The 26660-nt window shown below is 37.9% G+C and overlaps 2 protein-coding genes across 2 annotated transcripts; both read left to right on the top strand.

Moving 5' to 3' along the window:
- Positions 1-1815: 1815 nt before the first annotated feature.
- Positions 1816-17066, top strand: smarcd1 (SWI/SNF related, matrix associated, actin dependent regulator of chromatin, subfamily d, member 1). The gene is made up of 13 exons (XM_017408691.3): positions 1816-2043; positions 5969-6147; positions 7115-7157; positions 7869-7991; positions 8507-8629; positions 8787-8903; positions 9087-9188; positions 9315-9476; positions 10112-10209; positions 12021-12156; positions 13288-13410; positions 15157-15258; positions 15570-17066. Exons 1-13 carry the CDS (start codon positions 1858-1860, stop codon positions 15621-15623), a joined length of 1548 nt encoding a protein of 515 aa, XP_017264180.1. The 5' UTR covers positions 1816-1857; the 3' UTR covers positions 15624-17066.
- A 1166-nt stretch (positions 17067-18232) lies between these two features.
- Positions 18233-24742, top strand: LOC108231479 (glycerol-3-phosphate dehydrogenase [NAD(+)], cytoplasmic). The gene is made up of 8 exons (XM_017408547.3): positions 18233-18390; positions 20694-20871; positions 20979-21119; positions 21300-21438; positions 21835-21947; positions 23102-23338; positions 23445-23551; positions 24239-24742. Exons 1-8 carry the CDS (start codon positions 18347-18349, stop codon positions 24333-24335), a joined length of 1056 nt encoding a protein of 351 aa, XP_017264036.1. The 5' UTR covers positions 18233-18346; the 3' UTR covers positions 24336-24742.
- Positions 24743-26660: the final 1918 nt, after the last annotated feature.

Below are 26660 nucleotides of genomic sequence, written 5' to 3'. Positions count from 1 at the left end.
TTCCCAAAGGATTTCTTCTGAGTTCTTTGAGATAATTGGAAAAGCTCTGAGAATTGGTTTTAAAAGCAGATGACCAGGTTTGAATTTAATTGATATATAAACTATTTTGGAGGCTATTTTCAAAATTTTGTGTTTTTTCTTTAATGCACAGGAGTATATTTCCACTTTAAAATGTACATTCCCTCCTCACTTCTCCCTGTAAGGGCTCCAGATGTTGTTTTGTTTGGTTTTAAATCAATTTGCTGTCTTTGGGGGACAAATAACTTCACAAATCTGTGAGAAATAACCATCTATTTTTATTGTTAGAACCCATACAGGCATTTGTTGTTAGCTTGCACTTGTAATTCCCTTTTACTGTTAACATTAAATGCACTCGTGTACAGGCACCAAATAAAATTGGTAACACTGTTAAATAATGAGGTTATTTAACAATAAATACAGTTGTAAAAATGTACAACAGATGCATTTTAGATCAAAAAAATTGTGTCTCATTTACAAAACATTAAATTCAGAGAAATGCAGTTAAAAATAAACATGTCAAAACCCAACCTTACTAAAATTTAAACACGCATTTGTATTGATTTGCTTTTTTATGTAATATCTAACTTTTTGCAGGTTTACTTTGTTGATAGAATTGCTGTGTTGTTATTAAAAGTCTGTTTTGAATTAATTAAATTATATTTATTTTACTCATTTTCTGCACGAGTCTTAAGAGCTGTTTGACCTTCAAACCTGTGCACTTGCACAACTGATTGTGCTCATATAGAAACAGGAAAATCTGAAAATAAAATGGCTGCACCAAACATACAAACATGCAGTCATATTCATTTTATGTTCCTGAGTATTCGTATAAATCAAAGTAACATGCTGAAGTGAATGACAGAATAAATAAATAAATAAAGTCAATAAATCACTAAGCAACGAACCATGGCAGAGAAAACAAAATCTATTAATCAAAAAGCAATCATTATAGTAATTCACAATTAAAATGCTTATTAGTTTTAGCCCTGCACTGAATACTTGCAATTTTATTAGCGATAAAAGCAATTTCATGAATAATCTAACTTGGAACAATCATAAGAAAATCTGTGAAGGTTCAAAAACAATCTGTTTTGTTCTGAATAGATTATTTTAAGTGCAAAAAGTCTACATTCTCTCGCTCACGTACATGCTTGTAGGTATAATTGTTTTAATGCAGGACTTTAGTGTAGTTTCTTTATCTGAACACTTAAAACACCCATGAGTGTAAATGTATTGGAGTTTACTTCCATATTATTACTAAGTTACAGTTACGTTGTTTCTGTGCACAGCACTGTCCAAAATACCTGAGCTCTTCTTTTAGAAAACCCAGATTTTCTTGTTTAAAGTGCAAAACTTGAGCAAAAGTTTTGTTTTTGTTTTTTCCAATAGGGTTTTCTGAAGGCCTTGAACTTTTATTTGAACATTTAAAACTGTGGGGGGTTTATGTGTCATTTTTAGTTTATTTATTGTTCTTTAACTTTTTCAGAAGGATGAGAATGCTTTATTTCCACTCAAAACAAGCCAGTTAATCACTTGGTGCCAAATGGTTCATAGGCAATTAATATTTAATATCATAGACATAAAACAATATTAGGAACATTTTAAATGTGACAAATGTGTATGGCTCTTTTGAGACGATAAATAAATAATTGACTAAGTAAATAAATAAATAAAAAGGGGGATTTAAGACTTTCATGAGAATATTTCGTGTCAGAGGTATTTCCTTCATTACCACAGCTCCACAGCAGGGGGCGCTGTGTCGCCTCCGCTCCTCCAGCTCGATCTCGCGGTAGCTTCGTGCCTCCTTCTTCACCGGCGGCGACATTTAGAGAGGAGATGGCGGCCAGAGGGGGTTTTCAGTCAACACCGACGGGTGGCGGCGGTGGAGCGATGGGACCTGGACCGCCAGTACCGGGCGCAGGACCAGGCATGGGGCCCGGGACCCCCTCTGGAAGAATGGGACCGTCGTCGGCCACGCAGAACCACATGTACCGCTCTCCGATGTCCGGGCCTGGATACCCGGTGAGCTATCGCTCCATCTTTGCTGCTGACGCGGTTAGCCTGTCCGCTAGAACAAAGCCTCCCTCCGCTGCTTTGTCACCAGCGGCTAATGTTATCCCCTCTCTCTCTGTGTGTGTGTAAGCGGACTCAAATCTAACACAAACTGTCTGGCTGGTCTAAACAGAAGCCACCCTCCTCAAACTTTTTTTGAACTGTGAGAGTGGTTTGCTTGTTTAAATTAGCTAAACCTCCCGCCCGCTAACATTAAAGTTAGTTTGTGAGTCCCAGCAGCCTGCTAGCTTAGCTTGCTAACACCGCTTCAGCTAACTCTGTTGTTTCGTTCAATATTCTTCAACAAAAAAGCATCGAAAGGGCTCGGGCTTTGCACAAAAAGTAAATAAAATAAAATAAACGTGCAGTGTTTAAACGTACTAGTCTGTTTGGGGCCTGCTTCTCTTCTAACCAGATGTTGTAAAGTCAGATCTACTTTTGAATGGATAGCATGAGCCTGAAGTAGTAACCTTAAAATGAGTTTTCCAAAAGAAATAAAATAATACTAATGCATAAGAATCAAGCTAGTGTCAAACATAAGGTTAAATATTTATGTTCTTTGCTGCACATAGTAGTAAATTTAATATCTATATATTGATATCATGATGGATTAAATGAAATGAAATGCTGATTTACTTTAACATTCCTCAGTAAAATATCTCTGTTTATGCCAGCTCTTCTATTTCAAGAGTCATCTTCTTCAAAAAGTTTGATTTCCAGTAGAAGGGGTCAAAATCCCAGCAAGATGACTAATCTAAAACAGATCAGTTTTAAGAGTTTAAAAACCCAAGAGTTTAAAAACAAGATAACTGGATTTCTTTTCTCCTAGTTGATGTTTTGCTTCTCATCAAAGGAGCTTTTTAGTTAGAAATCAAATTGAATTTAGTGGAATTGAAGAAGCGAAACATCTTTAACTAACATGAAAGAAGTCCAGTTTTCTTCTTTTAAAACTCTTAAGGTTTTGCCGTGACATGGATGATTGAGTATTTACACAAACATGTCAGCTTTTGGCTTTAATCAGATGACAAGTTAACAGGAGCTGATTGAGCGAAGACCTGAGGTTAGACATTTGTTTTCTGTTTCACAAACTGTACTGTGATTTTTAAGGATATGCAGATATTGTCTGAAAAGTGTATCCAAGTTGGCGTAACTAATAAAACAATCGTACACAGAAAAGCAACATTTAAGTGGCACCTTTAGGTAAAAAGCTTCAAAAATTAACTTTAGCCAAACAGAACCGATAGAATAATACATACAAAATGCAGCTAGTATATTTGATGATGTATACAGATGGCTAAATTACTGGTTTTATTTTCAGCTTTGTAACTTTCCCCTTAAATTGTGTTGAATTGCGTGTTTGGTTTGGAGTGTTAACCAGGTTTTTTTCCCTTTCCATAAATATCAACTTCTGTATGTGGGGCAGCTGTGGCTCAGTGGTTAGAGCGGTCGTCCTCCAATGAGAGTTGAAGGTTTGATTCCAGCAGTATGCCACATGTCAAAGTGTCCCTGGGGAAAACACTGAACCCCTAATTGTCGTCAATGTGTGCCCCATCGGTGTATGAATGCAGTCTAAAGCACTGATTCGACTCTATAGAATGATTTATTCAGATTAGCTTTGTAGAGATGTAGCAGAGTGCTGTATGAATGTGTGTAGATGAGTAAATGAGGGCACAGATTGTGTTGTAAAGCACTTTAAGTGGCCTGGTTGGCTAGAAAGACGCTATACAAGTACAGCCCATTTAGCATACATTGCAGATACTGATTATGCAGAAGTGTTTCCGCTGAATGCAAAACAAACCCTACTTCGTGTTGTGTCACAGCATCAAGGTTCAAATCTTAAAATTGGGTTTAAGGTGAGACGTACCTCCTCCTGTCTATAAAAGCAAGTTCTTTTTTTGAGTAAAATCAGGCAATAATTCCTTATTATTTAACATAACTTGTGATTTAATTACCAGATTACTTATGGAAGTGGTAGTGGTTTGTTGTATTATCTGATACATGCATTAGGTATTTTCAGAGCAAACAGAATTGAATCATACATTCACAATCTGATTAGATTATCATGGCTCCCAGCTTGTATGTTTGAGTTTTGTTAACTGGGCTGCGATTCTGTTGGATCGTTTCATTTCCAGCTATAGTTCTGCTTCATGATGGTTGATAAAAATGATGAATCATTTATCATTGATGTGCAGCAGCTCAGTCGTTTAAGAATGCTGCCAACTTGAAATACAATTCAGTGAAAGGATTCTGCATCTTTTTCTTTTTTTTTTTTCGTTTTGCTTCTGCAGTGTCCTTGGCTGCTTTCAGTCACACAGGCAGCCTTTCACAGCACAGTCAAAAAATAATTCATGTTCTGAATACTGCAGATCTCCAGTTGTTCTCAGGCAAACCAAGGTTATACTGAGGTATGGTGTAAAAAGCACTAAATGATCGGCACGCAGTCCCCTTCTGCTCACACCGTGTTGTGTGGGAAAGGCAGGGTCTGTATTGTTGAAGTCAGTCACTCTTCCTCCCTTCCACCACAGGTTGAGGAGAGTGTGTTTAGCCTTTATTGGTCCCGTTTGCTGGACATACTGCTGGAGGGAAAGCTGCAATCAGTGACTTGTGATTTATCTACTGATCTTGCCTGCACTCATGCAGTCAAATACAAGAAGTCGTCTGTTTGAATTCCTAGCACATGGCTTGGTGAGTTGGTTGGGGTTGTGTTTTCTTGTCAGTGAGCCGTGGGATATTTTGCTGCTAGTTTTTTCTTACAGGTAGCTATAAATATCAAATTATGTGGATTTGATGACACTTGATTTGATTTACTTTACTTTGACGGGCTGCATCTGTTTTTGTTGCACTTACTGCAGCGATTTAATATCTGATTATAGAATGAACTCATTGATGAAGGAAGACACTGTAGTCGTTTTTAGAGGATGTGAACAGTACTTTACAGGAACACAGCATGTAGATGAACTAAAATTTATTAATAGTGGCATTTGGGTTTGTTTTTTCTCAATAAACTTTTTAAAGCTTTTGTCATGCACTGACCTTGAAAACATTTTGTGTTGCTTATTTGAACTTTATATATGTATAATGAAAGTTATAGTTCGCAGTTTTGATTGGCTAGATGAGGGTTAAGTTTGTGTTTTTGAATGGTTTTCTATGAAAGATCGGACATTTGAAAATCCAGCTCATTTTACTCAAGGTACTACCTTTTGTATTTGTTTTTATTGATTGATTGCTTGACTAAAGCCTGGTCTTTTTTACCGTTTCAAGGCAGCGTTTTTGAAAACTGGGAACTCTTCGTGCTAAAGATCTTCCAAAAACCTTCAGTTGCAGAGCCCAGATTTATGTCTTTAAAGGAGCACTTCTAAATGTTTCTAAGGAGCTTTTTTTTCTGCATTCCTTTTGTGAAAACTGACTAAGAGTCTTTGATTTACTTGTTTTATTGAGCAAGTATCTTCAGAAAATTACTTATATTTTAGGAAACCTTTGTGTTATAATAAGGGGGATTTGCAGGAGTATGACCATAATGCATTGTTAAGAGGACATTTTATTCCATCCTACCGTCCGGTCCATTAGTGCAAAATAATTTTGTTAACGTAAGTTGCCTCACTTTAATGTTTTTAATGCTGTTCCTTTGTAGGAATGTTTAGCTGTACATTTATTTATTGTTGGTTTTCTTAGTTGAATTTTTGATGAATTTATGAAAACGGACCTCTTTTTTCCAACACTCTGATGTACAGGCGCTAACACTGATCTTTGAATAAAAGAAAAAAACAAGTACAAATTCCCATCTGCAGCTGACACACAAAGAACACAAAGAGACACCAGTAAATCCTGTTTGAAAATGTTGTTTTTTTTTCAACTCCAGATTCAAGAGTGTTGGTTTTTGTTGTTTTTTAAACAGAGACCAGGCATGCCTCCATCCAGCCGTATGACCCCTCAGGGACCAGCCATGGGCCCTCCAGGATACGGGAGCAGCCCCGTGTCTCGCCCTGGGATGCCCGGGGTGATGGACCCTTCTCGAAAAAGGCCGGCCCCACAACAGATTCAGCAAGTTCAGCAGCAGCAGAACCGCAACCAGCAGTGAGTCCCTCTGCTCTCCCAGCTCAGCTACAAAGCAAAGTGTCCCTTTAAACAGGAGATCAGTTCTTAAAAACGATATTTTAATTGCGTGCACTGAAGCATTCAGTCATCAGTAATGGCTTTAACCCTGTATAAATTATTTCTATCTTTTTGTGTTCAGAGGTCTTCATAGGTATGCTTTTGAAGCTGATTGCTGTTATCCCCAAAGCTCTCTTTCCAAACCAAATTAGAGCAGAGATGCTAGTTAAAGAGAAAAAAATAAATAAAATAAAAATTAGACCTGCCAGTAGTTTTATAATATGAATATTTTTACCACTTGATGTTTTAAAACTCACCAAGTTAAAGTTTTGGTGTTTTTACAAACAACAAAATCATTTTGTAACAAAAAACACTACTATTTCAAATATTTTTCATAATTTAATATATTTGTTTGTAAATTTATCAAACAATTCTGTCATTTTAACATTTTTAAGTCTTGGATTAGCAGGTTGTCTGAGCCGGAGGTTAAAATCAACCTTTTATCTTCCAAATGGTTGACTCATTGTAAAAGTAATTAGAAAATGAAATGTTTTTTTCATTGACATTTAAATATATATTTTTAAAACCGAATCAGCAGAGAGAAAGGCAGCAGGAAGGGGCTGTGTATTTGGAGGCACGTGGAAGCTAATTGTCATTTACTTGCATGATTAGGCTCAGCAGTAATGGTTGTGCGTTAATTCAGTGCGTTTGTCCTGCACCTGCAGGATTTAATTCAAGCCCAGCACAATTCCTGATCCAATTTCAGCCCTGTAAATTAGGAACTTCATTATTGTGGTTATGCAAATCCAAGTTTGTCCGTGTCGTGTCTGTGTATTCGTGCAGATATGTTCAAGACTTAACTCGCTTTTTTTTGTCTTGTTTATGTAGAAACTAAGGTCTACACTGATTTGTGCGCATATTTTTCTTGTTTACTCTTTTGTTTTTCCAGCACAAAGAAGAAGAAGATGGCTGATAAAATTCTACCTCAGAGGGTGAGAAATTATGCTTTTACTGAATTAATGTAACCAGTTAGGTTTTTATTTTATTTCATTTTATTTTGTATTCCCTAAAATTCCAAATTTCTCTTTGTAAAACATAATAATGTGCATGTTAGGCATTGTGTTTGTCTTGTCACAAAGACATTTTGCACAATGGCTGGATTAAGCTGTAAAGTTGTTTTTGAAGCAAGTGTTGAAGGTTTGTCAGCTTTTTTTGTTGTATGAAAAACATCTTTGAGACACAAAAAAATGAGACAAAAGTGCAGCTCGAAGTTTTATTGAAAGCCTCAGATACAGCTATGTTAAAAAGTTATCACAGATCTGAGTCATAATCTTTTATCTGGTATTTTGATTCATTTTGGAGACTGTAGAAATCAAGAAAAAGTGTCTGCAGCAACAAGAAGGTTCTCCTGAGCAAAGATTTTTCCATCCTTTCTTTCATTTTGTCAAGCTAAACGTTGTGCCCAGACTTAAAGTAAAATAATCAGTGTTACAGTCAGCAGATGGAAAAAGAAAAGTGGCTTCTTTAACATTAAAAGTCAGCTGTGCTGATTTATAGTGATAACGCTTCAGAAAACAATTGCAACACTCTATGGTTTTATATCAGCACTTGTTGGCACATGCCTTGTTCAGAAGGGGCCATATTTCTTTGAGTGCGCTCCTGCAGTTGTGAATTATTGCAAATATGTGTTTGTTTTTTCCTAGATCAGGGAACTGGTCCCAGAGTCTCAGGCTTACATGGATCTCCTGGCTTTTGAGAGGAAGTTGGACCAGACTATTATGCGTAAGAGACTCGACATTCAGGAGGCCCTCAAAAGACCCATTAAGGTAGATTCTTTCTTTTTACCTGTTATTAATTTACTGGCTTTTCAGAGTCTTGGTGATCACTATGTTCACAGTAAATGGACACTTAACTCTAAGATTATTATATCAAAAAACTTGTTTATCTTAAATGTCTGTCAGTTATTAGTTTTTCTATGTATATCTTAGGTTGTCATACAAATGTAGATTAGTTTTATTGTGCTCCTATTGTTGAACATGTTTGTCATATTTGTGAGATGTTGACTTTGTTGGTTTACTCATTTATTGTTATCAGGAACAAAAGGAATATTCACACATTGTAAAGCTGTCAGGCCCTCCTGACAAATGTTTTATGTAAAACTGATGTCATCTCTGTGTCTGAATTCTGCACAGAAATCCACTGCCTGTTCTTTTATGATGTTTGGAAAAGCTGCTTGTTTCTGAAAACTGAATCTTCTGCACCACCGCTGATCATCGGTGCAGATGTAAACGCTTCATTCAGTGACACCGATTTAAAGATTCTTTCAATTGTTTATTTTTAGCAAAAAAGAAAGCTTCGGATCTTCATATCCAACACTTTCAACCCCGCAAAGCCTGATGCTGAGGACGGAGAGGGCACAGTTGCATCATGGGAGCTACGTGTTGAAGGACGTCTTCTGGAAGATGTAAGCTTTATGATTTAAATTTTATTTGTTAATTTAGACTTTCATTCATTGTTAAAGGTTATTTTTGCTTTACACTTATGTACATCTTTATAAAACTGATACTTTTTAAACGGTAAAAGGCAACTTTATAAAAAATAAATTTTCATCTTGCTTACAGACAGCTGTATCCAAGTATGAAGCTACCAAACAAAAAAGAAAGTTCTCATCATTCTTCAAGTCTCTCGTGATTGAATTGGACAAAGACCTGTATGGGCCAGATAATCACCTGGTTGAAGTAAGATGATTTCTCTTCTATTTGATTATTAATTTATTAGTCCTTTTCTTTAGATTTTTGTTTAAGACTTTTAAAAAGATTAGCTATTTTTATGATTGTGCAAACATTATTTATGTTAAAATAACCACTGGTTGACATTTATTGTTTTTTTCTGTCTTTAAAATGTTCTGTGACTGGTTTTAGTGGCATAGGACCGCCACCACCCAGGAGACTGATGGTTTCCAAGTGAAGAGGCCCGGCGATGTGGGAGTTCGCTGCACCGTCCTGCTCATGCTCGACTACCAGGTAAATGCTCGGGGGGTTGAGTAGTTTCCCTTAATTCTCATGAGCATGTTATTTTTCCGAGGAGCGTAATATGTAATAGCAGTTTATTTAAGATCAAATTTCTTCTCCGTTTTTTTGTTGTTCCAGCCCCCTCAGTTCAAGCTGGACCCCCGTCTGGCCCGTATGTTGGGTATTCACACCCAGACCAGACCCGTCATCATTCAGGCCCTGTGGCAGTACGTCAAAACGCATAAACTCCAAGACCCACATGAGCGCGAGTTTATCAACTGTGACAAATACCTGCAGCAGGTGAGCAGTCGCTTTATTTACATGTTAAAATAGCTAAAACTGTCGTATTTTTCTGTTTGAAATTGATCAAATGGGGCCTCTGTAAACCTTATGATCATAAAATATAGCTGACCTTTGAGGCTGGAAGATTCAACAGACTCAGAGCTGTTCTGGTTAGTTTCCTCTCTCGGTGTTGTGCAGTCCATCTGTCTCATCCTTTCTCTGCCTGCCCATGTATGGCCTCTCTCTTTGTGGGTCTGCATCTGGTTTCCTGGAGCTTTTCTTTCTGCCAAGATAAACAAAAAGATTGTAGGAGAATATTGTTGAATTTCTGGAAAGTTAATATTTGAAATGAACATGGCAGGATGGTCATGCTTTGTAACTTCTCTAGTATGATTTGGAATAAGGAAAGTGTAGAAAAGAGCAGTAAAACCAGTTTGAACAGATGCTCACAAGACTCTAGTTGCATAAAAATGTCTAATATTTTTTTAACAAAGTGAGTTACACTGTTGATTTGATGCGGTCATGCTTTGTATTCTTCAACTGATGGATGATTTAGACCAGCATGTGTTCAGTTTTCTAAAGTAGTTCACACACATTTTTTGCTCAACATTTAACTTAAATGATTGCAATAGCTGAAGCCGTTTATTTTTCAGATCTTTGAGACTCAGCGAATGAAGTTCTCTGAAATCCCACAGCGTTTGCATGCACTGCTGATGCCTCCAGAACCCATCATCATAAATCATGTGATCAGGTAACTGCGTTAACATGATGAATGAAGTTGTTAAACTAGAAAAAAAAGGTTCCGTTTGGACGTGAACTGGTTTCAAATCATGCAATGGTAATGGAAATGAAATCCTTTTTTTTTTTTTTTTAGCAATCTTACAAAATCCACGACCATTTGTGCATAATTTTCAACACAATACAGGTTTGAATGGCATGCATTTACCTTTAAGCATGAGCACTGACAAATCTGTGGTAGAGCTACCTTTAAAGGCGGTGGGTTTTTAAAAAAAAAAAACACTTCAATTTACTCAGTAATTTAACTAACTTGGACTTCTTACTTTCTTTCATTCACTCGTTCTTCTCTCCGGATACAAAACAGTGAGTTTTAGAGATGGTTGGGGGCGTTTGCTGTTTGCTATGAGTGGGACAGTAGATAGGTGTGCAAGAAACTAAACTAAACTCCTGGTAAATTAGATACATGCAGCCAATATACTGCGGTGATAGTTTGTACTCTATGGTTGCAATATAGGTCCTGATCAGACTTGCTACTGACGTTCACCTTGGGTGGTTGAATTGCGAGTGGACAGCTCTGACTGAGAACATACGTACGCCACATTTATCCGTACGCAGATACACCCGCCGCCACGTCACACAATGCGCTGTCGCAATACATTCAGACATCTTAATTACACTAATATTTTGACTTTAACACACTTCAGAGCCATTAGAGTTGCATTTACTGTATATGGAGTTAATTAACACAACTTTTGATAAGCCTAATTACCTAGTAGATGCAATTTGAGAGAAATAAAGGCACATAAAATGTTTGGTGACTCCACAGAGCTCTGTTATTTCAAAGACTGCAGAGTTCTCACCACAGAACATCCAGGTAATAACTCTGCTGCTTGTGTGCGGTCACATCGGTTCAATATGAAGTCCTACAACCTGCCCCAGAACGGATTGCATTCAGACCAGAGACATTCATTAAACTACTAGACTCTACAGGAAGCCAAAAGTTGAAGCCGGCGCTGCTGGCTTCAGCTAACAAGAGAAGGCGAGGACACTTTGTTCAAACCCGGCACTAACATTTATAGACATGTATTAAAATAGTAAACTGAGTCAAACTTATTTAATCCATCTTGTGTGGAAAAGTCATAAAACTTTGAATATATCTAAGATAACCACTCCTATAGACACACATGATGCTGTGGGTTCATTTGGAATATGATGTTTCTCAGAGGAATCCTACAGATAGCAAATAACCCCCCCTGATTCTCCTGCTGTTACTAGGTGATATCCCTTAGTGTGTTTGTTTGTTTGTTTTGTTTTTTCACTCCACAGTAACATGAATCAAATAATATAAGGAGGGGGAAACAATATTCTCTCCGTTTGACTGACATACACAGAGCGTAAATCAAGTAGGTGGCATTTGAGACACCTGGAGCTGGAAAAGAAAGGATTATACTTCTGGCAGCTTCATTTTAAAGAAGCCAATAAAAGTGCTTTATTATAGCTCCTGTCTAATAGGATTAAATTTTAAGATATTATTTTCACCTGCTCTCTTCCATCACAACCACACAGCTTCTGTTAAGCTAACATCATTTTTTATTACAGCAAACGTCAACAAATGTCACGTATAATAACAAGGTTTTTGTCTGTTTATTTTAAAATTACGTTAAAGATAAATTCAAAGTAATTATTGTTTGAAATGGGCACAAGTTGAATATTACAGATTTTTTTCATGTTGACTGAGTTAAGTTGTCTTTTTAATCCATACTTGAATATTAATTCCTTGATCAGTATCAAATTTTGTGAAAACTTTTACTTTTTCTTCCCTAGTGTGGACCCCAATGACCAGAAGAAGACGGCTTGTTATGACATTGATGTCGAGGTGGACGACACGCTGAAGACCCAGATGAACTCCTTCCTGCTGTCCACAGCCAGCCAGCAGGAAATAGCAGGACTGGATAACAAGGTACAGATGTTGTTCCGGCTTAAACGTTTGTCCAGGTATTTTCTGAGAAGCTTGTGTCCACAGTAAGATGTGTTTTTGTGGCGTTTGATCCTTGTGCAAGATTTACCTGAAGCTTATGAGATGGTTCTTCAGCAAGCATCTTTTAAAGATTCCTAGTTTGTCTTTCTGCTTTGTGAAAACTTACCTTTGCTGTAACCGTTTTGAAGTTATGTCAAATTAAATGTGAGGGGTTTTTTTTCTTTATCTAACACTTTTTCAATTTGTGCACCTCTCCTGCGGAGAACAATTTCACACACTTGTTCCAATTGCTGCCTGTGCAGTATTGCTCTTTTTCTTCCTAGTTTTTTGGGTCATGTCTTGTTGATTTCCTGCCAGCAGACATTACCTTGGCTGCGAGGTCTGTAATCACATTTGTGAGGGACAAAGCCTTCCCGCTAAAGGACATCCTTCAGTGTAGTCTTTGTTCTCAGGCAACTCGACTATGTAAATACAGCCAGGTTGTTTACGGGCGCCACTCGCTTTGTAACATTACTTTGGTTTTGGTGAGGATTGCTGGTGTACATCCTGTTTGTGCGCAGCTCAATTTTCAGAGCGTCTTATATCTTAGCTGGGTTTACATTTTGAAGATTTTCTTTGATGTTTATCTGCATCAGTTTGTACATTACCACCACTTAAAGATTAAAGGAATAACTCAAACCCAATAGATTTATGTCTCACTTTAGGAGACGAATCCAAGAGTGGTTGCTCAAATAAAAGTCTTGTATAATCTGGTATGTCTTGTTATAACAGATTATTTTTGGTTTAGTGTCACCACGTAAACATATTTATATAAACTGAACTGTTATACAGTTTTACATGTGTGTAAAGGAAAGTTATAGCACACATAACTGTGTACACAGCATTCAGTAATGAGATAATGCTGCTAAAATAGGTGAAATCATGAAAAACAATATCAGGAAGGTGTCCAGATGTAACACTGTTTTGGATCAGGAGTTCTCTTCTGGAAAATAGTTGGAAAAGAAACACTTGTCCTCAGATAATCAGTATGCTCTTTGGTTATTCTCATCAAATATGTAGATTATTAACCGCTTTAAAGTGATGAGCTCGTTCTTGTTTTTTTTTTCTTCTCAGATCCACGAAACTATCGAGACTATCAACCAACTGAAAACCCAAAGGGAGTTCATGTTGAGTTTTGCCAGAGATCCTCAGGGATTTATAAACGACTGGCTTCAGTCCCAGTGCAGAGACCTCAAGGTGAGTTTGTCTGCCGTGACCTCTTCGGTCCACATCAGATACGGTCTTATTTCTGGATTTTAAAAACAAATCCACCTTCAACACTCATGTTTGATTTTAAAAACTATATAGATATACTTTTTTTTTACTCTCCCAAAGTTTGAAGTATTGATACTGTCAGTCTTTCAAATGAGTAATGGCTGAGCAATGCTTTTTTTTTTTTGTATAAATGTGAAATTCAAAAAGAAGAAAATCCCTTAAGGTTTAAAAAGATAAAGATGCAGTAGGGCCTGTTTCTTCACTGACAATATTCTTAAAAGATCAGAATGCAACAAAACAATAAAGTGGCTTGACTCATCATTTTTGTCCCCAAACAATGGCAGAGAAGTTTGTTTATATAAGACATTTATTTCATTTTTGTTGCAAAAGATGGTCCTTTTTCTGGTTTTCTTAAGACAAATGAATGATTTAACATCTTTTCTTTTTAAAATATTGATCTCAAAGTCTGTAAAACCTTGTTATTTATTCACTATTCATTATAATTTTATGGGGTCTTTAGATTCAGTCCATCAATATGCAGTCAGAGGCTGAGTACTATTTAAAATTAAGGTCCGTCTCTTAAATTAGCATATTCTGATTATTACAATCTAGTTTTCCAGTAATTGTGACAACAAACATTGTTTATCTTTAGAGTTCCAATTGAATTTAATTTAAAACTGGACTGTGAACATTAATCAGTATTATAAATGTTTTAATGTTGGTCAAGAGGCTAATTTATATAACCAGAGTTTCTTTTTAATGTCTCTGGATAAGTTGGGATGGAAAATTCAGAACTCAAAGAGTATCTCATCCACAGGCTCGGCTCGAAAGATGTTTAATTCATTACTGACTCTGTCAACTGGCAGAAACGGTAGAATTATTAAGTCCACATTTGTTGGCTCGTCATCTATTGTTGTAGATCGAAATCTGACACCGTGAACCAGTAAATCAATCACACGGGAAAGGTGCGCAGGGGCCGAGTCGCTCAGATTTGATTGGGTTTGGAGCTGTAAATGTTCACCCCGTTCATTCTCAGGTGGGGAAAAAAAACAACAAAATGATCCAGGTAGAAACCAGTTTTTGTTTATCTGTTTGGTGTGAACCAAATTATTTTGTCAAATATTTATTGCTGTGTGAAAAAGAGAGTAGATTGGATTTGGGGGTGAAGGGTTGACTCCTGTGGGATGGGATGAAATTGCATTACTATTTCTGCTGAAGTATGTCATGCAAAAAAAAAACTATCCCCCCTGGATAACATTTGATAAATAATAAGCTGAATACTGAGAACCCTTTAAGCACATAAAAAGCCTCTTGTGCTCAGATCCAATCAGTAAATCTAAAAACGTCAAAACAACAAACATAAAAAAGGCCAAATGTTCAGGTTTATTTCATGCTGTGATTTTTAGTTTCATGGTGATATTAGGTTTTAAATCTACCGTGAGAGGACGCTCCTCTCCCAAACACAGGTGGAACACCTCAAGTTAGTCCTGCAGAGGGATGGGAAACATCCAGGACCGTGTCTCGCTCCCTGACCTTGGACCTGTCGTCTCCTGGGGGAACAGCTGCCGTCCACCTTCACTGTCTGTTCAGTCGCATCGGGAAAAACCGAAGCAGATTCCCTTCAGAGCTTGCTGGTTGCTGTCCCTGCCAACTTAACGGAGACCTTGTGCCTGTTTATCAGCTGCATGTCTGGTTTAGGCTGCTTCAGTAATAATGTTTTCCTTCCAGACTATGACTGATGTGGTGGGAAACCCCGAAGAGGAGCGAAGAGCAGAGTTTTACTACCAGCCGTGGGCTCAGGAGGCTGTCTGTCGCTACTTCTACTCCAAAGTAAATTTTTCTCCTTTTTTTTTTTTAATTTTTCCTCAGAGGTTTTTTTCTTTTTATTTTCTCACACATTGTTGAGAAGATCTCTGTAACCAAAACAAACGTATTAGATACTATTTCTTTAATAATTAATCATTATTGGTGAATATCTGAACAGAAAAGTCAAACTCGACATTGGATGGTCTGTCTTGACATTTTGACAAGTAAAATACACCAGAAGTGCCCTCTGAATGTGCTTTTTTTTGTCTTTGTTACACCTGTTTTTGCTGTTTTTCATCATCAGATGTCCTGACGATTGCTTTGTCCTCTTTCAGGTCCAGCAGAGGCGACAGGAGCTGGAGCAGGCGCTCGGCATCAGGAACACTTGAAGAAGTTTGTCCTTTAAAGACGGAGATGAAGAGATTTGTTGTTGGATACAGCTTGTGTGTGCGTGCGTGTGTGTGGGGTGTTCAAACTGAAGTCCCCACAGTTTTCAGACACATTGATGCTAGATGATGACTTTACTGTTAAATCAGGATGTCTGGTTGTCTTTGTCACCATTCGGTTCAAGAATAATTTCAGTTACGTTCCGACTTTGAATTTTATGTAAGGCTTTTCTTTTCTTTCCTCTCGGAGCACATTTTTGTTTTCTGTAGCACGTCTTAACCTGCAGGCATTCCTTTCATTTTAATACACTGTTAACTTTAAAGTACAGATTGTACACAAATGAAAAGACAGAGGGCAGATTGTATCTGGAAACTTTAAATGTAATATTTCTCTTGAACAAAAACAAAGCATTAAACCTGCTGTGGTTTTTTGTTTCTATTTGATGGAGAGAGGTTATATTTTACGCTCCTAGCCATCGTCCAAGTACCTTCCCATTGAGGTGAAAGTTTCTAGTGATTGTGTTGTGATCAGCTGGAGTTTTTGTTTGTTTTTTTGCTGCATATTGGCTGTTTCTTTCTCACTTAGTTTAGTTGTATTTGTTTGGACGGTGTCAGTCTAAAGGCAGCATTTAAAGCTCTGATTCACATCGTTGTGGCCAAGCAGTTATCTTTAGTTCACATTTGATATGAAGTTTTCTTCTTTTACTATTAGTGATCCTTGTTTGATAAAAATGTATTACATCCATACTTGTCTTGTTAGCTAGTACAAATAATCATAAAAGTAGCTAGTATGGGTATCTCTAGTCTATATAGTTTTGTAAATACTAATCAAAAACACTTCAGATGGATGTGAAATTAATCTGTATCTCTAAAAGTGGGCGTTTTTTTATTTTTATTATTATTTTCTTAGGTTTTGTCTACAATCTGAAGCAGTATTTATATTTATCGGCCCATTTCTCTGTGCAGTGATTTGGCTCTTTACGTAAATTTGTCCATCATGTTAAAGGAGCCACATCTCCGTACGGCAGCGTGCTGTCAGATTTGTGTCACCTTTCAGTTGAAGAATTCAAAGTTTTGCTTTTTTATTATTATTATTATTAATTATTATTTTTAGTTTCCTGTTTTTGTAATGATGTGCAGAGCAGGTTGGAGGAGCTGTAGTTTCTATATATACTGACTAAAAACACCCGGCATATCTGGGTTTAATCCTGTTGGAGGTTAAGATGAGTGTCATTTGGAGCTTTGCTGTGTGATTTTTATGAATAAATCCCGAGAAGACACTAACGTGGGTTTGGGCAGGAAGAGTTGACGTGATCGTTGGGGAACCTCTGGGATGTGAAGCAACACTGGGTGGATTGTAGAATTATGTGAATCTGCAAACTTTTTTCATGGACCAAACCTATTTTTCTGTATGTTTTTATGTTATAATAAAGGATATGTAAAAGTTCTGTCTCCTAATCTTTTAAACTGCTGTCACTGGATTGGTCAAAGTTTGGATACACCTAAATATTGACTTAATGTGGCAGATATATGTTTTTAATTCTGGCCAAGAAATCTTTTCTGTGCTGGATTTGAAACTAGAAGCTCCCTCTCTGATAGCTATACATCTGGATCACTGTCTAAGTGTATTTAAAAAGGCTTTGTTGGGAAACTTTTATCTTCTCCGTACTCAGAAACTTGTTGGAGCTGAGCTGCTTGAAGTCTGTGAGAGTTTATCACCTTTGAAATGTTAAGTCAGCTCTTCTGTAAGAGGTCACGAGTCGCTACAGTTCATTAACCTCGGGTTCAAAACGTAACTGCGCACATGTAACACGTCTGTTAAATGGTTACCAGTAAAGACACATGGAAAAGCACCGATGGATGTTTAAAGTTGGGTTTAACTGAAGAAGTGATTCAATGATCGCCCATATCTGGCTATAACTTAGCCTTACAGACACTGACCTAAATTATGGTGCGGTAATAGCTGAGACTGATCCCCAACCTGTACACTGAACAGATGGTATAATATCTTTAAAATTTTTGCCATTAACAGCGTGGAGTCAAATCTGGTCTGTTGGCAAAATATTTCCTGAACCGCTGGGCAGATTTTAATGAAACTTTAAGGAAATAATCATTGGACGTGCATCTATAGCTGATTACCTTTTGGAGCCAAATCAATTCAAGATGGCCACTGCAGCTAATCAACAATAGCCAACACAAAACTATCTATGACTCAGTTGGTTTTACAGATACTGAGCTGAGAGTCATTCACAACACATAGTCTGAGTGAAATAATGCTTGAAATCGCATATAATGGTAATTTAAATAATTGATCAAAATGGCTACAACTCCATTATTTCTCAGCATTAAACGAGTCTAAAAACTCCTAAAAGGAGGCGGGTGATATGCATTCATCTGAGGAATGCTAGGCCTTTAATTAATTGTTGCTCAGCCTATCATTTCAGCTCTGTTTTGTTATTTAGTTCTTTATTCTCAGTGATAACAGCAGATGTAATCAAGTCCGAGGTGTGGTCTGTGGGTCCTGGGGGCTCTTTGTGGGCCAACAAAGGGGGGCTGGGACTCCTGTGGATCTTGGACTCTCCTGTTTAGTCTGTGAGGGGGGCGACAGAGCAGACCAACCATCAGCAGAGGGGGGTGTTCCTGATCCTCAGCTGTGGTTCTGTTAGAAATCCAGTCTGTTCTGGTCCTCAGTCCGTCTCTGCACCAGCAGCAGCTCCAAAGGCGCGATGGCAGCTCCTAAGAAAGTGTGTGTGATCGGCTCTGGGAACTGGTGAGTTCAGACAGAGGGGGGGAAACAGCTGGGGGGATAAGATTCAGCACGCAGAGGAGCTTTTGTACTGGCAAGTTGGCAAACTTGTGCAACTTTAACAGCAGATAAATGATTGATAAACTTTCCAAACCCCCTGCTTTTTGTTACAAGGCTGCAGAGCGTGTGTTTTTGAAAGTGCTGCTGACTCCTCGAGTCCTTAACTTTTAAATCTTTATTAAAGATGGCATTTTAATAGTCCTCACAGTATCTGTGCTGACTCAGCCTTCATGTGGTGTTGATGTCCCTCAGACAGTTTGACATTTAGTCAGTGCTGGATGCAGCTCCTTCATTACGTTACATTTTATTCTGCAGAGAAACTTCTCAGGAGTTTGTCATATGGTTGAAGTGTCCCAATGGGGGGAATTAATAATCCATTTCATCATTGTTACAGATGCAGCTGCATCTAATGTGGTGATAGGCTTGTGAAATGGGCTGCTGGTTTTTAATTCTATTCATTTATTTAAAAACCATTAAAGTCATATGTACCTGTTGACTGCTGTTCTCTAGTGAAGAAATGTTATATCAGTTTACTTTAAGCCTTTTTAAGGTGGTATTACTGTTTGTCAGTTGTTGGCTCAGGCAGCAACAAATCAGATTAAAGGTCCTCACCGCAAATCATAAATAATCATAAAGTAATGAACTTAATCACACACTATGTTTCTCATATTGATGGTTAACGTGTCCTTTAATTAAAAATTTATAAGCAAAATTTGCGACCAGGAGCCAGCTGCACGTATGTTTGTTTCCTTATGGAAACGGACAAAGTGAGTGAAAATAGGTCAAACATTAACATTAAACTCACTGGACTAGAAGGAGTTTCACTGAGTTCTGTCTTTATGGTTCTCCACCATCCTACTTGATCCACAGTATTTATTCTTGATATTTATTTATTTATTCTCTTTTCTCGTGTGTTCAGCAGCAGATCCAACTTTTATTTCCACCTAAACATCTTCTCTGAGATTCTGCGCTTGTCTGGTTCCATATTTGTTTAGGCTAATGTAGGTCAGTCACATGACTCAAGCTTCCATGTAGTTTTCAGCGAATTCTGCTCAGTATTTTGTTTACATTAAGTGCGTACCTGCATTTCAGAATTGTTAATCAATATATATGTAAAACTACTGCAGTAAACTTTCAGATTGCCCCATTTCACATAGTTGCAGAATTAGAATTTAGAATGTATTTTAAAATATTGGAACTAGTTAAAGAAATAATAACGTGTGCCTGTAGTCAAAATTAATGACATCTATATTTTATTTTGTAAATGTGACTGTTTCTAAAAGAAAATTAAGCTCTACCCAAGTCTTTGCTTTTAGGTTGCTAGTTTTGTTCATGGTAATCTAATCTTGGAACACACTCAACTAGTCTAAAATGATCTAACTTATATTTATTTTGTTCCTAACAATAACTTATGGATAATATACTTTTTAATTTCATTAAATTTAATTCCATGTACACTGAAAATGGTGGATCAGTGTGTCAGTAAAGGGCCCTTCTTGTCATACAAAAGCAAGTTTCTCCACATGGCTTTTAATTCAAAATAAATAAACAAAATAGACACTGACACCAAAGAAAAGGCCTGTGACATGCTGTATTGTGCTTTTATTATGAGAAATTTGATCTGACTGAAGCATAATTGTTGAATATGTCAAATATTTATATATTTATTTCTATTACAAGTGTTCAACTTGTTTCAAAAATGTGGATTTGTTTTGTCCATTTATAGCATTTGAGTTGGAACTTATTCTATTTAAAGCACTTCTAAAATTATTTTTAATCTTTGTTCAATCAAGCAAATCCCACTGAGATCCCAGATCTCTGTTTGAAGGGAGGCCTGGGCCTGAAGGCTGCCTAACAGGCATGTTTGTGGACTGTGGGAGGAAACCGGAGCACCCGGAGAAAACTCACACAAACACAGGGAGATTATGTAAACTCCACACAGAAAGACTGCAGGCCCAAACCCGGGGCTTGAACCCAGAACCCAGGGTTTTCTTTCTGTGAGGCAACAGCGCCAACCACTAATCCATCGTGCTGCCCAACATTAATGACAATACAAATAATTATTTCTTTAAATTTTGTTTTTGATAACCAATTACACTTCTAAATTCACTAACTTCTTACATAGAGACTTTTTCTTGTGCATTAATACACATAAAATAAAGATTTATTTTTCTATTACTATGTCATAGAGCAAAAAAGACGCAATAAACTTCAACCAGCCAGTATTCCAACACCCGACTAGTCCTCATGTGTCGTCATGTTCACAGGGGATCTGCCATTGCCAAGATTGTGGGTGCCAACGCAGCCAAATATGACAAGTTTGACACCACAGTAAACATGTGGGTGTTTGAGGAGACGGTGAACGACCGCAAACTCTCAGAAATCATCAACACAGATCATGAAAATGTGAAATACCTGCCGGGTCACAAGCTGCCTCCCAACGTGGTGAGTCTGAAATGAAAGTGCTCAGCACCCGTCATCCTGTAGCACCTGTTGAAAGTGGGAAGAGTCCATAATGCTGGTCCAAACAAGTCTTCATGTCTTTTCACCAGGTGGCCGTTTCAGACTTGGCGGAGTCTGTGAAGGGAGCCGACATCCTGATCTTTGTGGTCCCTCACCAGTTCATTGGGAGAGTGTGTGACACCATTAAAGATCACATAAAGAAAGATGCTGTTGGAATGTCTCTCATCAAGGTTCATCAAACTCAAACAGGCTAAAGCAAAGGTTTTCAAAGAGAAAACTCTGCATTCATGCAGAGAGAACATGGGGGAAAAAACTAACAACCACTGGAAATATTTTTTTTATTTAGCCATAATATTTGTTTTCATTAATTTATCATACATGATTTTATTTTTATTTTTTTTTAACTCCAGGGTGTAGATGCAGGTCCCGAGGGTCTGAAGCTCATCTCAGAGGTCATCCGAGGGAGACTGGGCATCACCATGACCGTCCTCATGGGTGCAAACATCGCTAATGAGGTGGCTGATGAGAAGTTCTGCGAAACAACAATCGGTAAGGGAGGTTTCTGATATAACGAGGACATACTGAGCTGTTTGTTTCCCTTCTTGCTTTTCGTTTAGGCTGTAGATTTTGGGGCATGTTAAGGTTCTGTAAATGAACAAAGTTTCACTCCTTCTGGAGTTTCTTTCTTCCAGAGAACTGTATCCAGGTTTTCCCCAATTTTAAACACTTCACAGAGGCTGGGGATTTGGGAAGGGAGAGGTTTTAAAAAGACAACAGCAAAGACAAAGTATCTCCAACAAAAAGTCACAGGAAGCACAAAAATCTTGAATTAAACATTTTTTTCCCATCTGTGCAACACTGAACATGGCACATGCCATTTTAAATTTTGTATAACGTCTGATTTAAGCACATAAACAGCTGACGACGGTGATTTTGTTATTTCAGGGTGCAGAGACAAGGCAGTGGGGCCGCTGCTGAAGGAGCTGATGGAGACCCCCAACTTCCGTGTGACGGTGGTGGAGGAGTCTGATGTGGTGGAGATCTGCGGGGCGCTCAAGGTTTCCTTTCTTCACTAAATCATCTTGACTCAAAACAACATGTACTTAAAGTGCATGATAACAACAGGAAGCTGCAATATGTGTATGAATAGATGTTTGTCATTCATTAAATCTCCCGTTTTTCAAAATAAAGGCCTAGCATTCCTTGAAGGAATGCACATCACCCACTGCCTTTCATGCCAAAGGTTTAGACTGAATTCATCTTATGTTGAGGAATGAAGGAGTTACAGCTGTTTTGGTCAAACTTCGTGAGCTCACATGATCTGTTATTGCTTAAAGTATGTGTTTTGAAGGACTTGCAGCTGCTGCCACACCAGATTTTAGCTCAGGATCTGTAAAAGTTTGGAGATACAGCTTTTTTGTGGAGGCTAAGGTTGGTTAGCTGTGGTGGCCATCTTGAATTGGGTTGACTCCGACGTTTTTAAAATCATCTTTAACCACAGAATAGAAGTCAAGTTATCTTGTTTTTTATTTATTTTGTTTTGTTTTTTATTTTTTTCGTATGGGATTTGCCTTTTCCTGGATGGGAAATGTTGGGTAATATTTGTTAGGAAATATTTTGCTAACAGACAGAGTTGACTCCAGTAGTTAATGGCAAAGTTTTAAAACCAGTTGTTGCATAATGTGTAGTGCTCAGAGTATATGTTGTGAATCACTCTCTGCTACTACCACCTCATGTTTTAGCTCAATATCTGTAAAACTGACTAAGTTGAAGCCGTTTTTGTGTTGTCTAATGTTGCTGTGGCAGCCATCTTGAATGAGGTTGACTCCAAAAGGTAATCATTTGTAGATGTACATCTAATAATTATTTTCTGAGAGTTTCCTTAAAGTTTGTTCAGTGGTTCATGAGATAGTTTGCCATTGCAACAGAACACACACACACACATACAGACACGGGTAAAAACATTATCTCTCCCCCGCTTCGCCTTCGGTGGCGATGATTCATTGCCAGTAAGATTTTTTTATTTTCAAAATCATATTTAATATGATGCATAAATAGCAAAGAGATAAATCCAGCAGGCAGGCACCAGTTCAAAGTGTGCAGCTTGGAGATGACAGTTTTCAAAGACTATTTTTCCCCACAGATTTTGAGTTTCCATGTGCATTATTAAACAGAACAGTCATTCAGCTTCTACCTTCTCCCCTCTCTGCAGAACATCGTGGCAGTGGGAGCAGGTTTCTGCGACGGCCTGGGCTTCGGTGACAACACCAAAGCAGCGGTGATTCGTCTCGGCCTGATGGAGATGATTGCCTTCGCCAAGGTCTTCTGCACAAACTGCCCCGTCTCCCCCACCACCTTCCTGGAGAGCTGCGGCGTCGCTGACCTCATCACGACCTGCTACGGAGGCCGCAACCGCAAGATTGGAGAGGCATTTGCCAAAACAGGCAAAGTATGGAGCAGCTTTTATCTCCTTCATGTTTCTCTTTGATGTTGTCTGTCTTTTTTGTGTGTGTGTGTTCAAATAAAAACTGCTGCTGCCCATTTTTTCTGTTTAGAGCATTGAGCAGCTGGAGAACGAGATGCTGAATGGGCAGAAGCTTCAGGGTCCGGCCACAGCAAGCGAAGTCTACGTAATCCTGAAACAGAAAAACATGGTGGAAAAGTAAGTCTGTCTTATACACATTACTTAGAAAATGCAAAGCATGTGCAAACGCTAATGCAAATAAAGTTTGTTTTAGTTGGGATTCTATTTGCAGAACAAAAGTTTGATTGAACTGCATTTATTTATAAAATATCCATTATTATAACAGACTGAAACAGTTCAGGAACGCTCATTTTAAAACTTAATGTTTTGGGAAGTTTTCCAAAGCTAAAGCTTCATATGTTGTTATCGCCCGCTGCTGGAGGTCGGGTGTCTGTGTGTGTTTATGCATGTGTTTGTTTGGTCTGTTGTGTTACCAAAATATTTTGAAGAACAGCTGGGCAGATTTTAATTAACCTCTCAGAAAATAGTCATTAAATATACAGCTGACTAACTTTTGGAGTCAAACCCATTCAAATTTGCCGCCACTGCCAAGGAACCTTAGAAAACACAAGCATAGCTAGAACTCAGTCAATTTCACAGATACTGAGCTAAACTTTGGTGTGGTAGTAGCTGAGAGTCATCATTTCAGAATTAAGACATCTTACAAGATCTCACGTGATATCACACATAACCAAAAGACTAGAACTCGTCCCTTCTCATCATGAGATGGTCTTAGTATAAACTCTGGCATGAAAGGACTGTTTATTGTTTGGGGACGAGAGAAATCGGTTGTTTTTGGACTGAGCTTTTCTCTGTTTCCTGCAGGTTTCCTCTTTTCACTGCTGTTCAGGAGATCTGCTTCAACGGCCACCCAGTCACGGACTTCATCAAGTGTTTGCAAAACCACCCGGAGCACATGTGAAAATGTGACGTGAGGAATCGTGGATTGGATGGAAGTTGGGAAAGACTTTTACCCTAGAGCTCCTGTTTAACCAAGACGTTAATGGGGGGGTGACACTTTGGCTGAGGTTTGCTCTTGATCTTTTCTTGATGAAGTCAAACTGACCTGAACCTGGCAGAAACACTCATTCTGTTTCTGTTTTTACTGATTGATAAATTTATTACTTAATTCTTCCAAGTCTTAAACATTTTAAGATTTTAAATCATTGTGCCTTACATGGACTGAAAAGCTAACAGTACCTTTAATAAAAGTTGATTTTAACAAAGCACTGAACAAAACTCACTCCCACTAGATGTTTTTCATTTTAAAAAGTGCATTAAGTTACATTTCAAAATGTATTTTTCAATAAATTATTGAACCTTTTATTACTTTGTGTTTGTTAATGTGTCTCATTTGTTGGAGCCCTGAGTGGTCCACTCATACTGACTGGGAAAGCAGCGCCGCTGTAACCTGACCTGAGTTGAGCCTGGCTGCCACTCTAAACTCTTCACCTTTACCATTTTCACCAGCGTTGAGATCAGCCTTTCTTTAAGTACACGACCTGTCTCGGTCACAGTTCCCATAGGTCCTGCACTGCTCAATAAGAATCATTGCTCGTACCGAAACAGTCATTTTGTGAAAATTCAAAGATTTCTTTTTCATTTGTATGTTGGGGGCTTGTAAGTCACTGGCATCCTGTTTCCTCTGGCCTAGAAATGACACCTCACATATCCTGCTTTATAAGTCATCAGTGTTTTTTGTTTTTTTAAAATACAGTTTAAAAACTCTTTTTGCTCATGTGTGTATGTGAAGACATTTGGATTGTCCCTTGTTTAACTAAGATAATCTCACTGAGATCCCTTGAATACCCGTTGAGTCAAGCGTCCTCTGAGACATCTAATAATACACCCTCCAAAGGGGCAAATGTCCATCTATAATTAGAGAGCAGACAGCAATGCAGCTGCCTCATTCCAACTTGACAACACAAATGGATGAATAAACGGATGGATGCTCCCTTTGAAATACTTCATCCTGATATCTGCATGAAATTAGGTCTATGAAGTGATTTAAAGTTTCAAAACCAGTGAGTTATTTTTAAGAAATTGAGATTAATTGAAAGCAAAGTCAATTTTAAAAAAGTCAATATATTACATATTTATCGGTTGTAATACCCTCACTGACCACTTGGGTGTGCCATCACATCAATCATAGACTTGCCACCCACATCCATTTTTTTTCTGCCTCCTTTATTTTTTTTATTTTTTTATTTATTTTTTTATTTTTTATTTTTTTTTGGGGGGGGGCAATTATTGAACTCTTGAACTGAGATTTATTAAAACAGCTACAATATAAAACCAGAGTTTCACTTTCGGAATAAAACCCGAAATGGGCTGAGATGCCATGTGGTGGATATATGCCCATCCCTTCAGCTCATGGGGGCGGGGCTTGCCTCACTTCCTCAATTCCAGTCTTCTCGGGCAAGCAGCCAATCGCAAAGCTAGCTAAAAGAAACCGGAAACGATGTTGCAGTGGTTTCAAAACTATAAAATAAATGTCCCTTATGGCGGAAACCGTCCTTTTACGTTTCTTTACCCTTATTAATGAAAAACAAGCTGTCGGAAAGACTGAATACAAATCATAGATGTCCTGTAAATTACGACATTGTGTATTAAATATAATTAAATATAATGAAAGTTTTGTGTCGTGAAACGAATAACTGAAAGTGCTCAGGAATAGGGAGCTTTGGTGGTCTCTAATCTAGTCTAGTGCAGTGGTTTGCAAACTTTTTAATGTTTGACCCTCAAGAAAAACGGTGAAGGAGATTTGTGATCACAAATATTGCTGATTGATGTGTGCAAACATTGCTAAAATGTCAATAGAGAGGGGTTTTGTGGTGACGATTATAACACTACACACTTTTTTTTTCACCCTCATACTGATGTGTCGTTAAATTAAACGTTTGCAAGCAGAATTTGTGAGCTACCATGTATGTTTGTTTACCTACAGAAACAGCCAAAATGGCTGCAACTAGGCCATAGAAGAGCTATGTAGTTTCAAAAACCCGTCAGTGTTGATGTATTGGTTTGTAGTTAGGTACATATTTGTTAAGTAAAGTCTAATATAATGTTGCTGTGTTTACATCGGGCGCATACCCACATTTCATTACGACGCTGAAGTTGGCATTAAATTCTAGCGTCGAATAGCTAAAGGGCGATTCCACCTAATTTTTCACTACCATCCGCGTCTTTAATTGATTCTAATTTAAAAACTACTGCACCTAGACACTTCAAACCTGGACTGGATTAT

The sequence above is a fragment of the Kryptolebias marmoratus genome, linkage group LG4 (assembly GCF_001649575.2).
Source record: "Kryptolebias marmoratus isolate JLee-2015 linkage group LG4, ASM164957v2, whole genome shotgun sequence".
Lineage (NCBI taxonomy): Eukaryota > Metazoa > Chordata > Actinopteri > Cyprinodontiformes > Rivulidae > Kryptolebias > Kryptolebias marmoratus.
This window is presented reverse-complemented; position numbering and strand designations above follow the sequence as displayed.

What these genes read in the sequence shown, in the direction of transcription:
- smarcd1 (XM_017408691.3), top strand. Translation starts at nt 1,858, where the DNA reads ATGGCGGCCAGAGGGGGTTTTCAGTCAACACCGACGGGTGGCGGCGGT. An exon ending in ATAAAATTCTACCTCAGAGG is followed by an intron (nt 7,158 to 7,868) that starts GTGAGAAATTAT and finishes GTTTTTTCCTAG; the next exon opens with ATCAGGGAACTGGTCCCAGA. An exon ending in TGCTCATGCTCGACTACCAG is followed by an intron (nt 9,189 to 9,314) that starts GTAAATGCTCGG and finishes TTGTTGTTCCAG; the next exon opens with CCCCCTCAGTTCAAGCTGGA.
- LOC108231479 (XM_017408547.3), top strand. Translation starts at nt 18,347, where the DNA reads ATGGCAGCTCCTAAGAAAGTGTGTGTGATCGGCTCTGGGAACTG. An exon ending in ACAAGCTGCCTCCCAACGTG is followed by an intron (nt 20,872 to 20,978) that starts GTGAGTCTGAAA and finishes TCTTTTCACCAG; the next exon opens with GTGGCCGTTTCAGACTTGGC. An exon ending in GTTCTGCGAAACAACAATCG is followed by an intron (nt 21,439 to 21,834) that starts GTAAGGGAGGTT and finishes TTGTTATTTCAG; the next exon opens with GGTGCAGAGACAAGGCAGTG.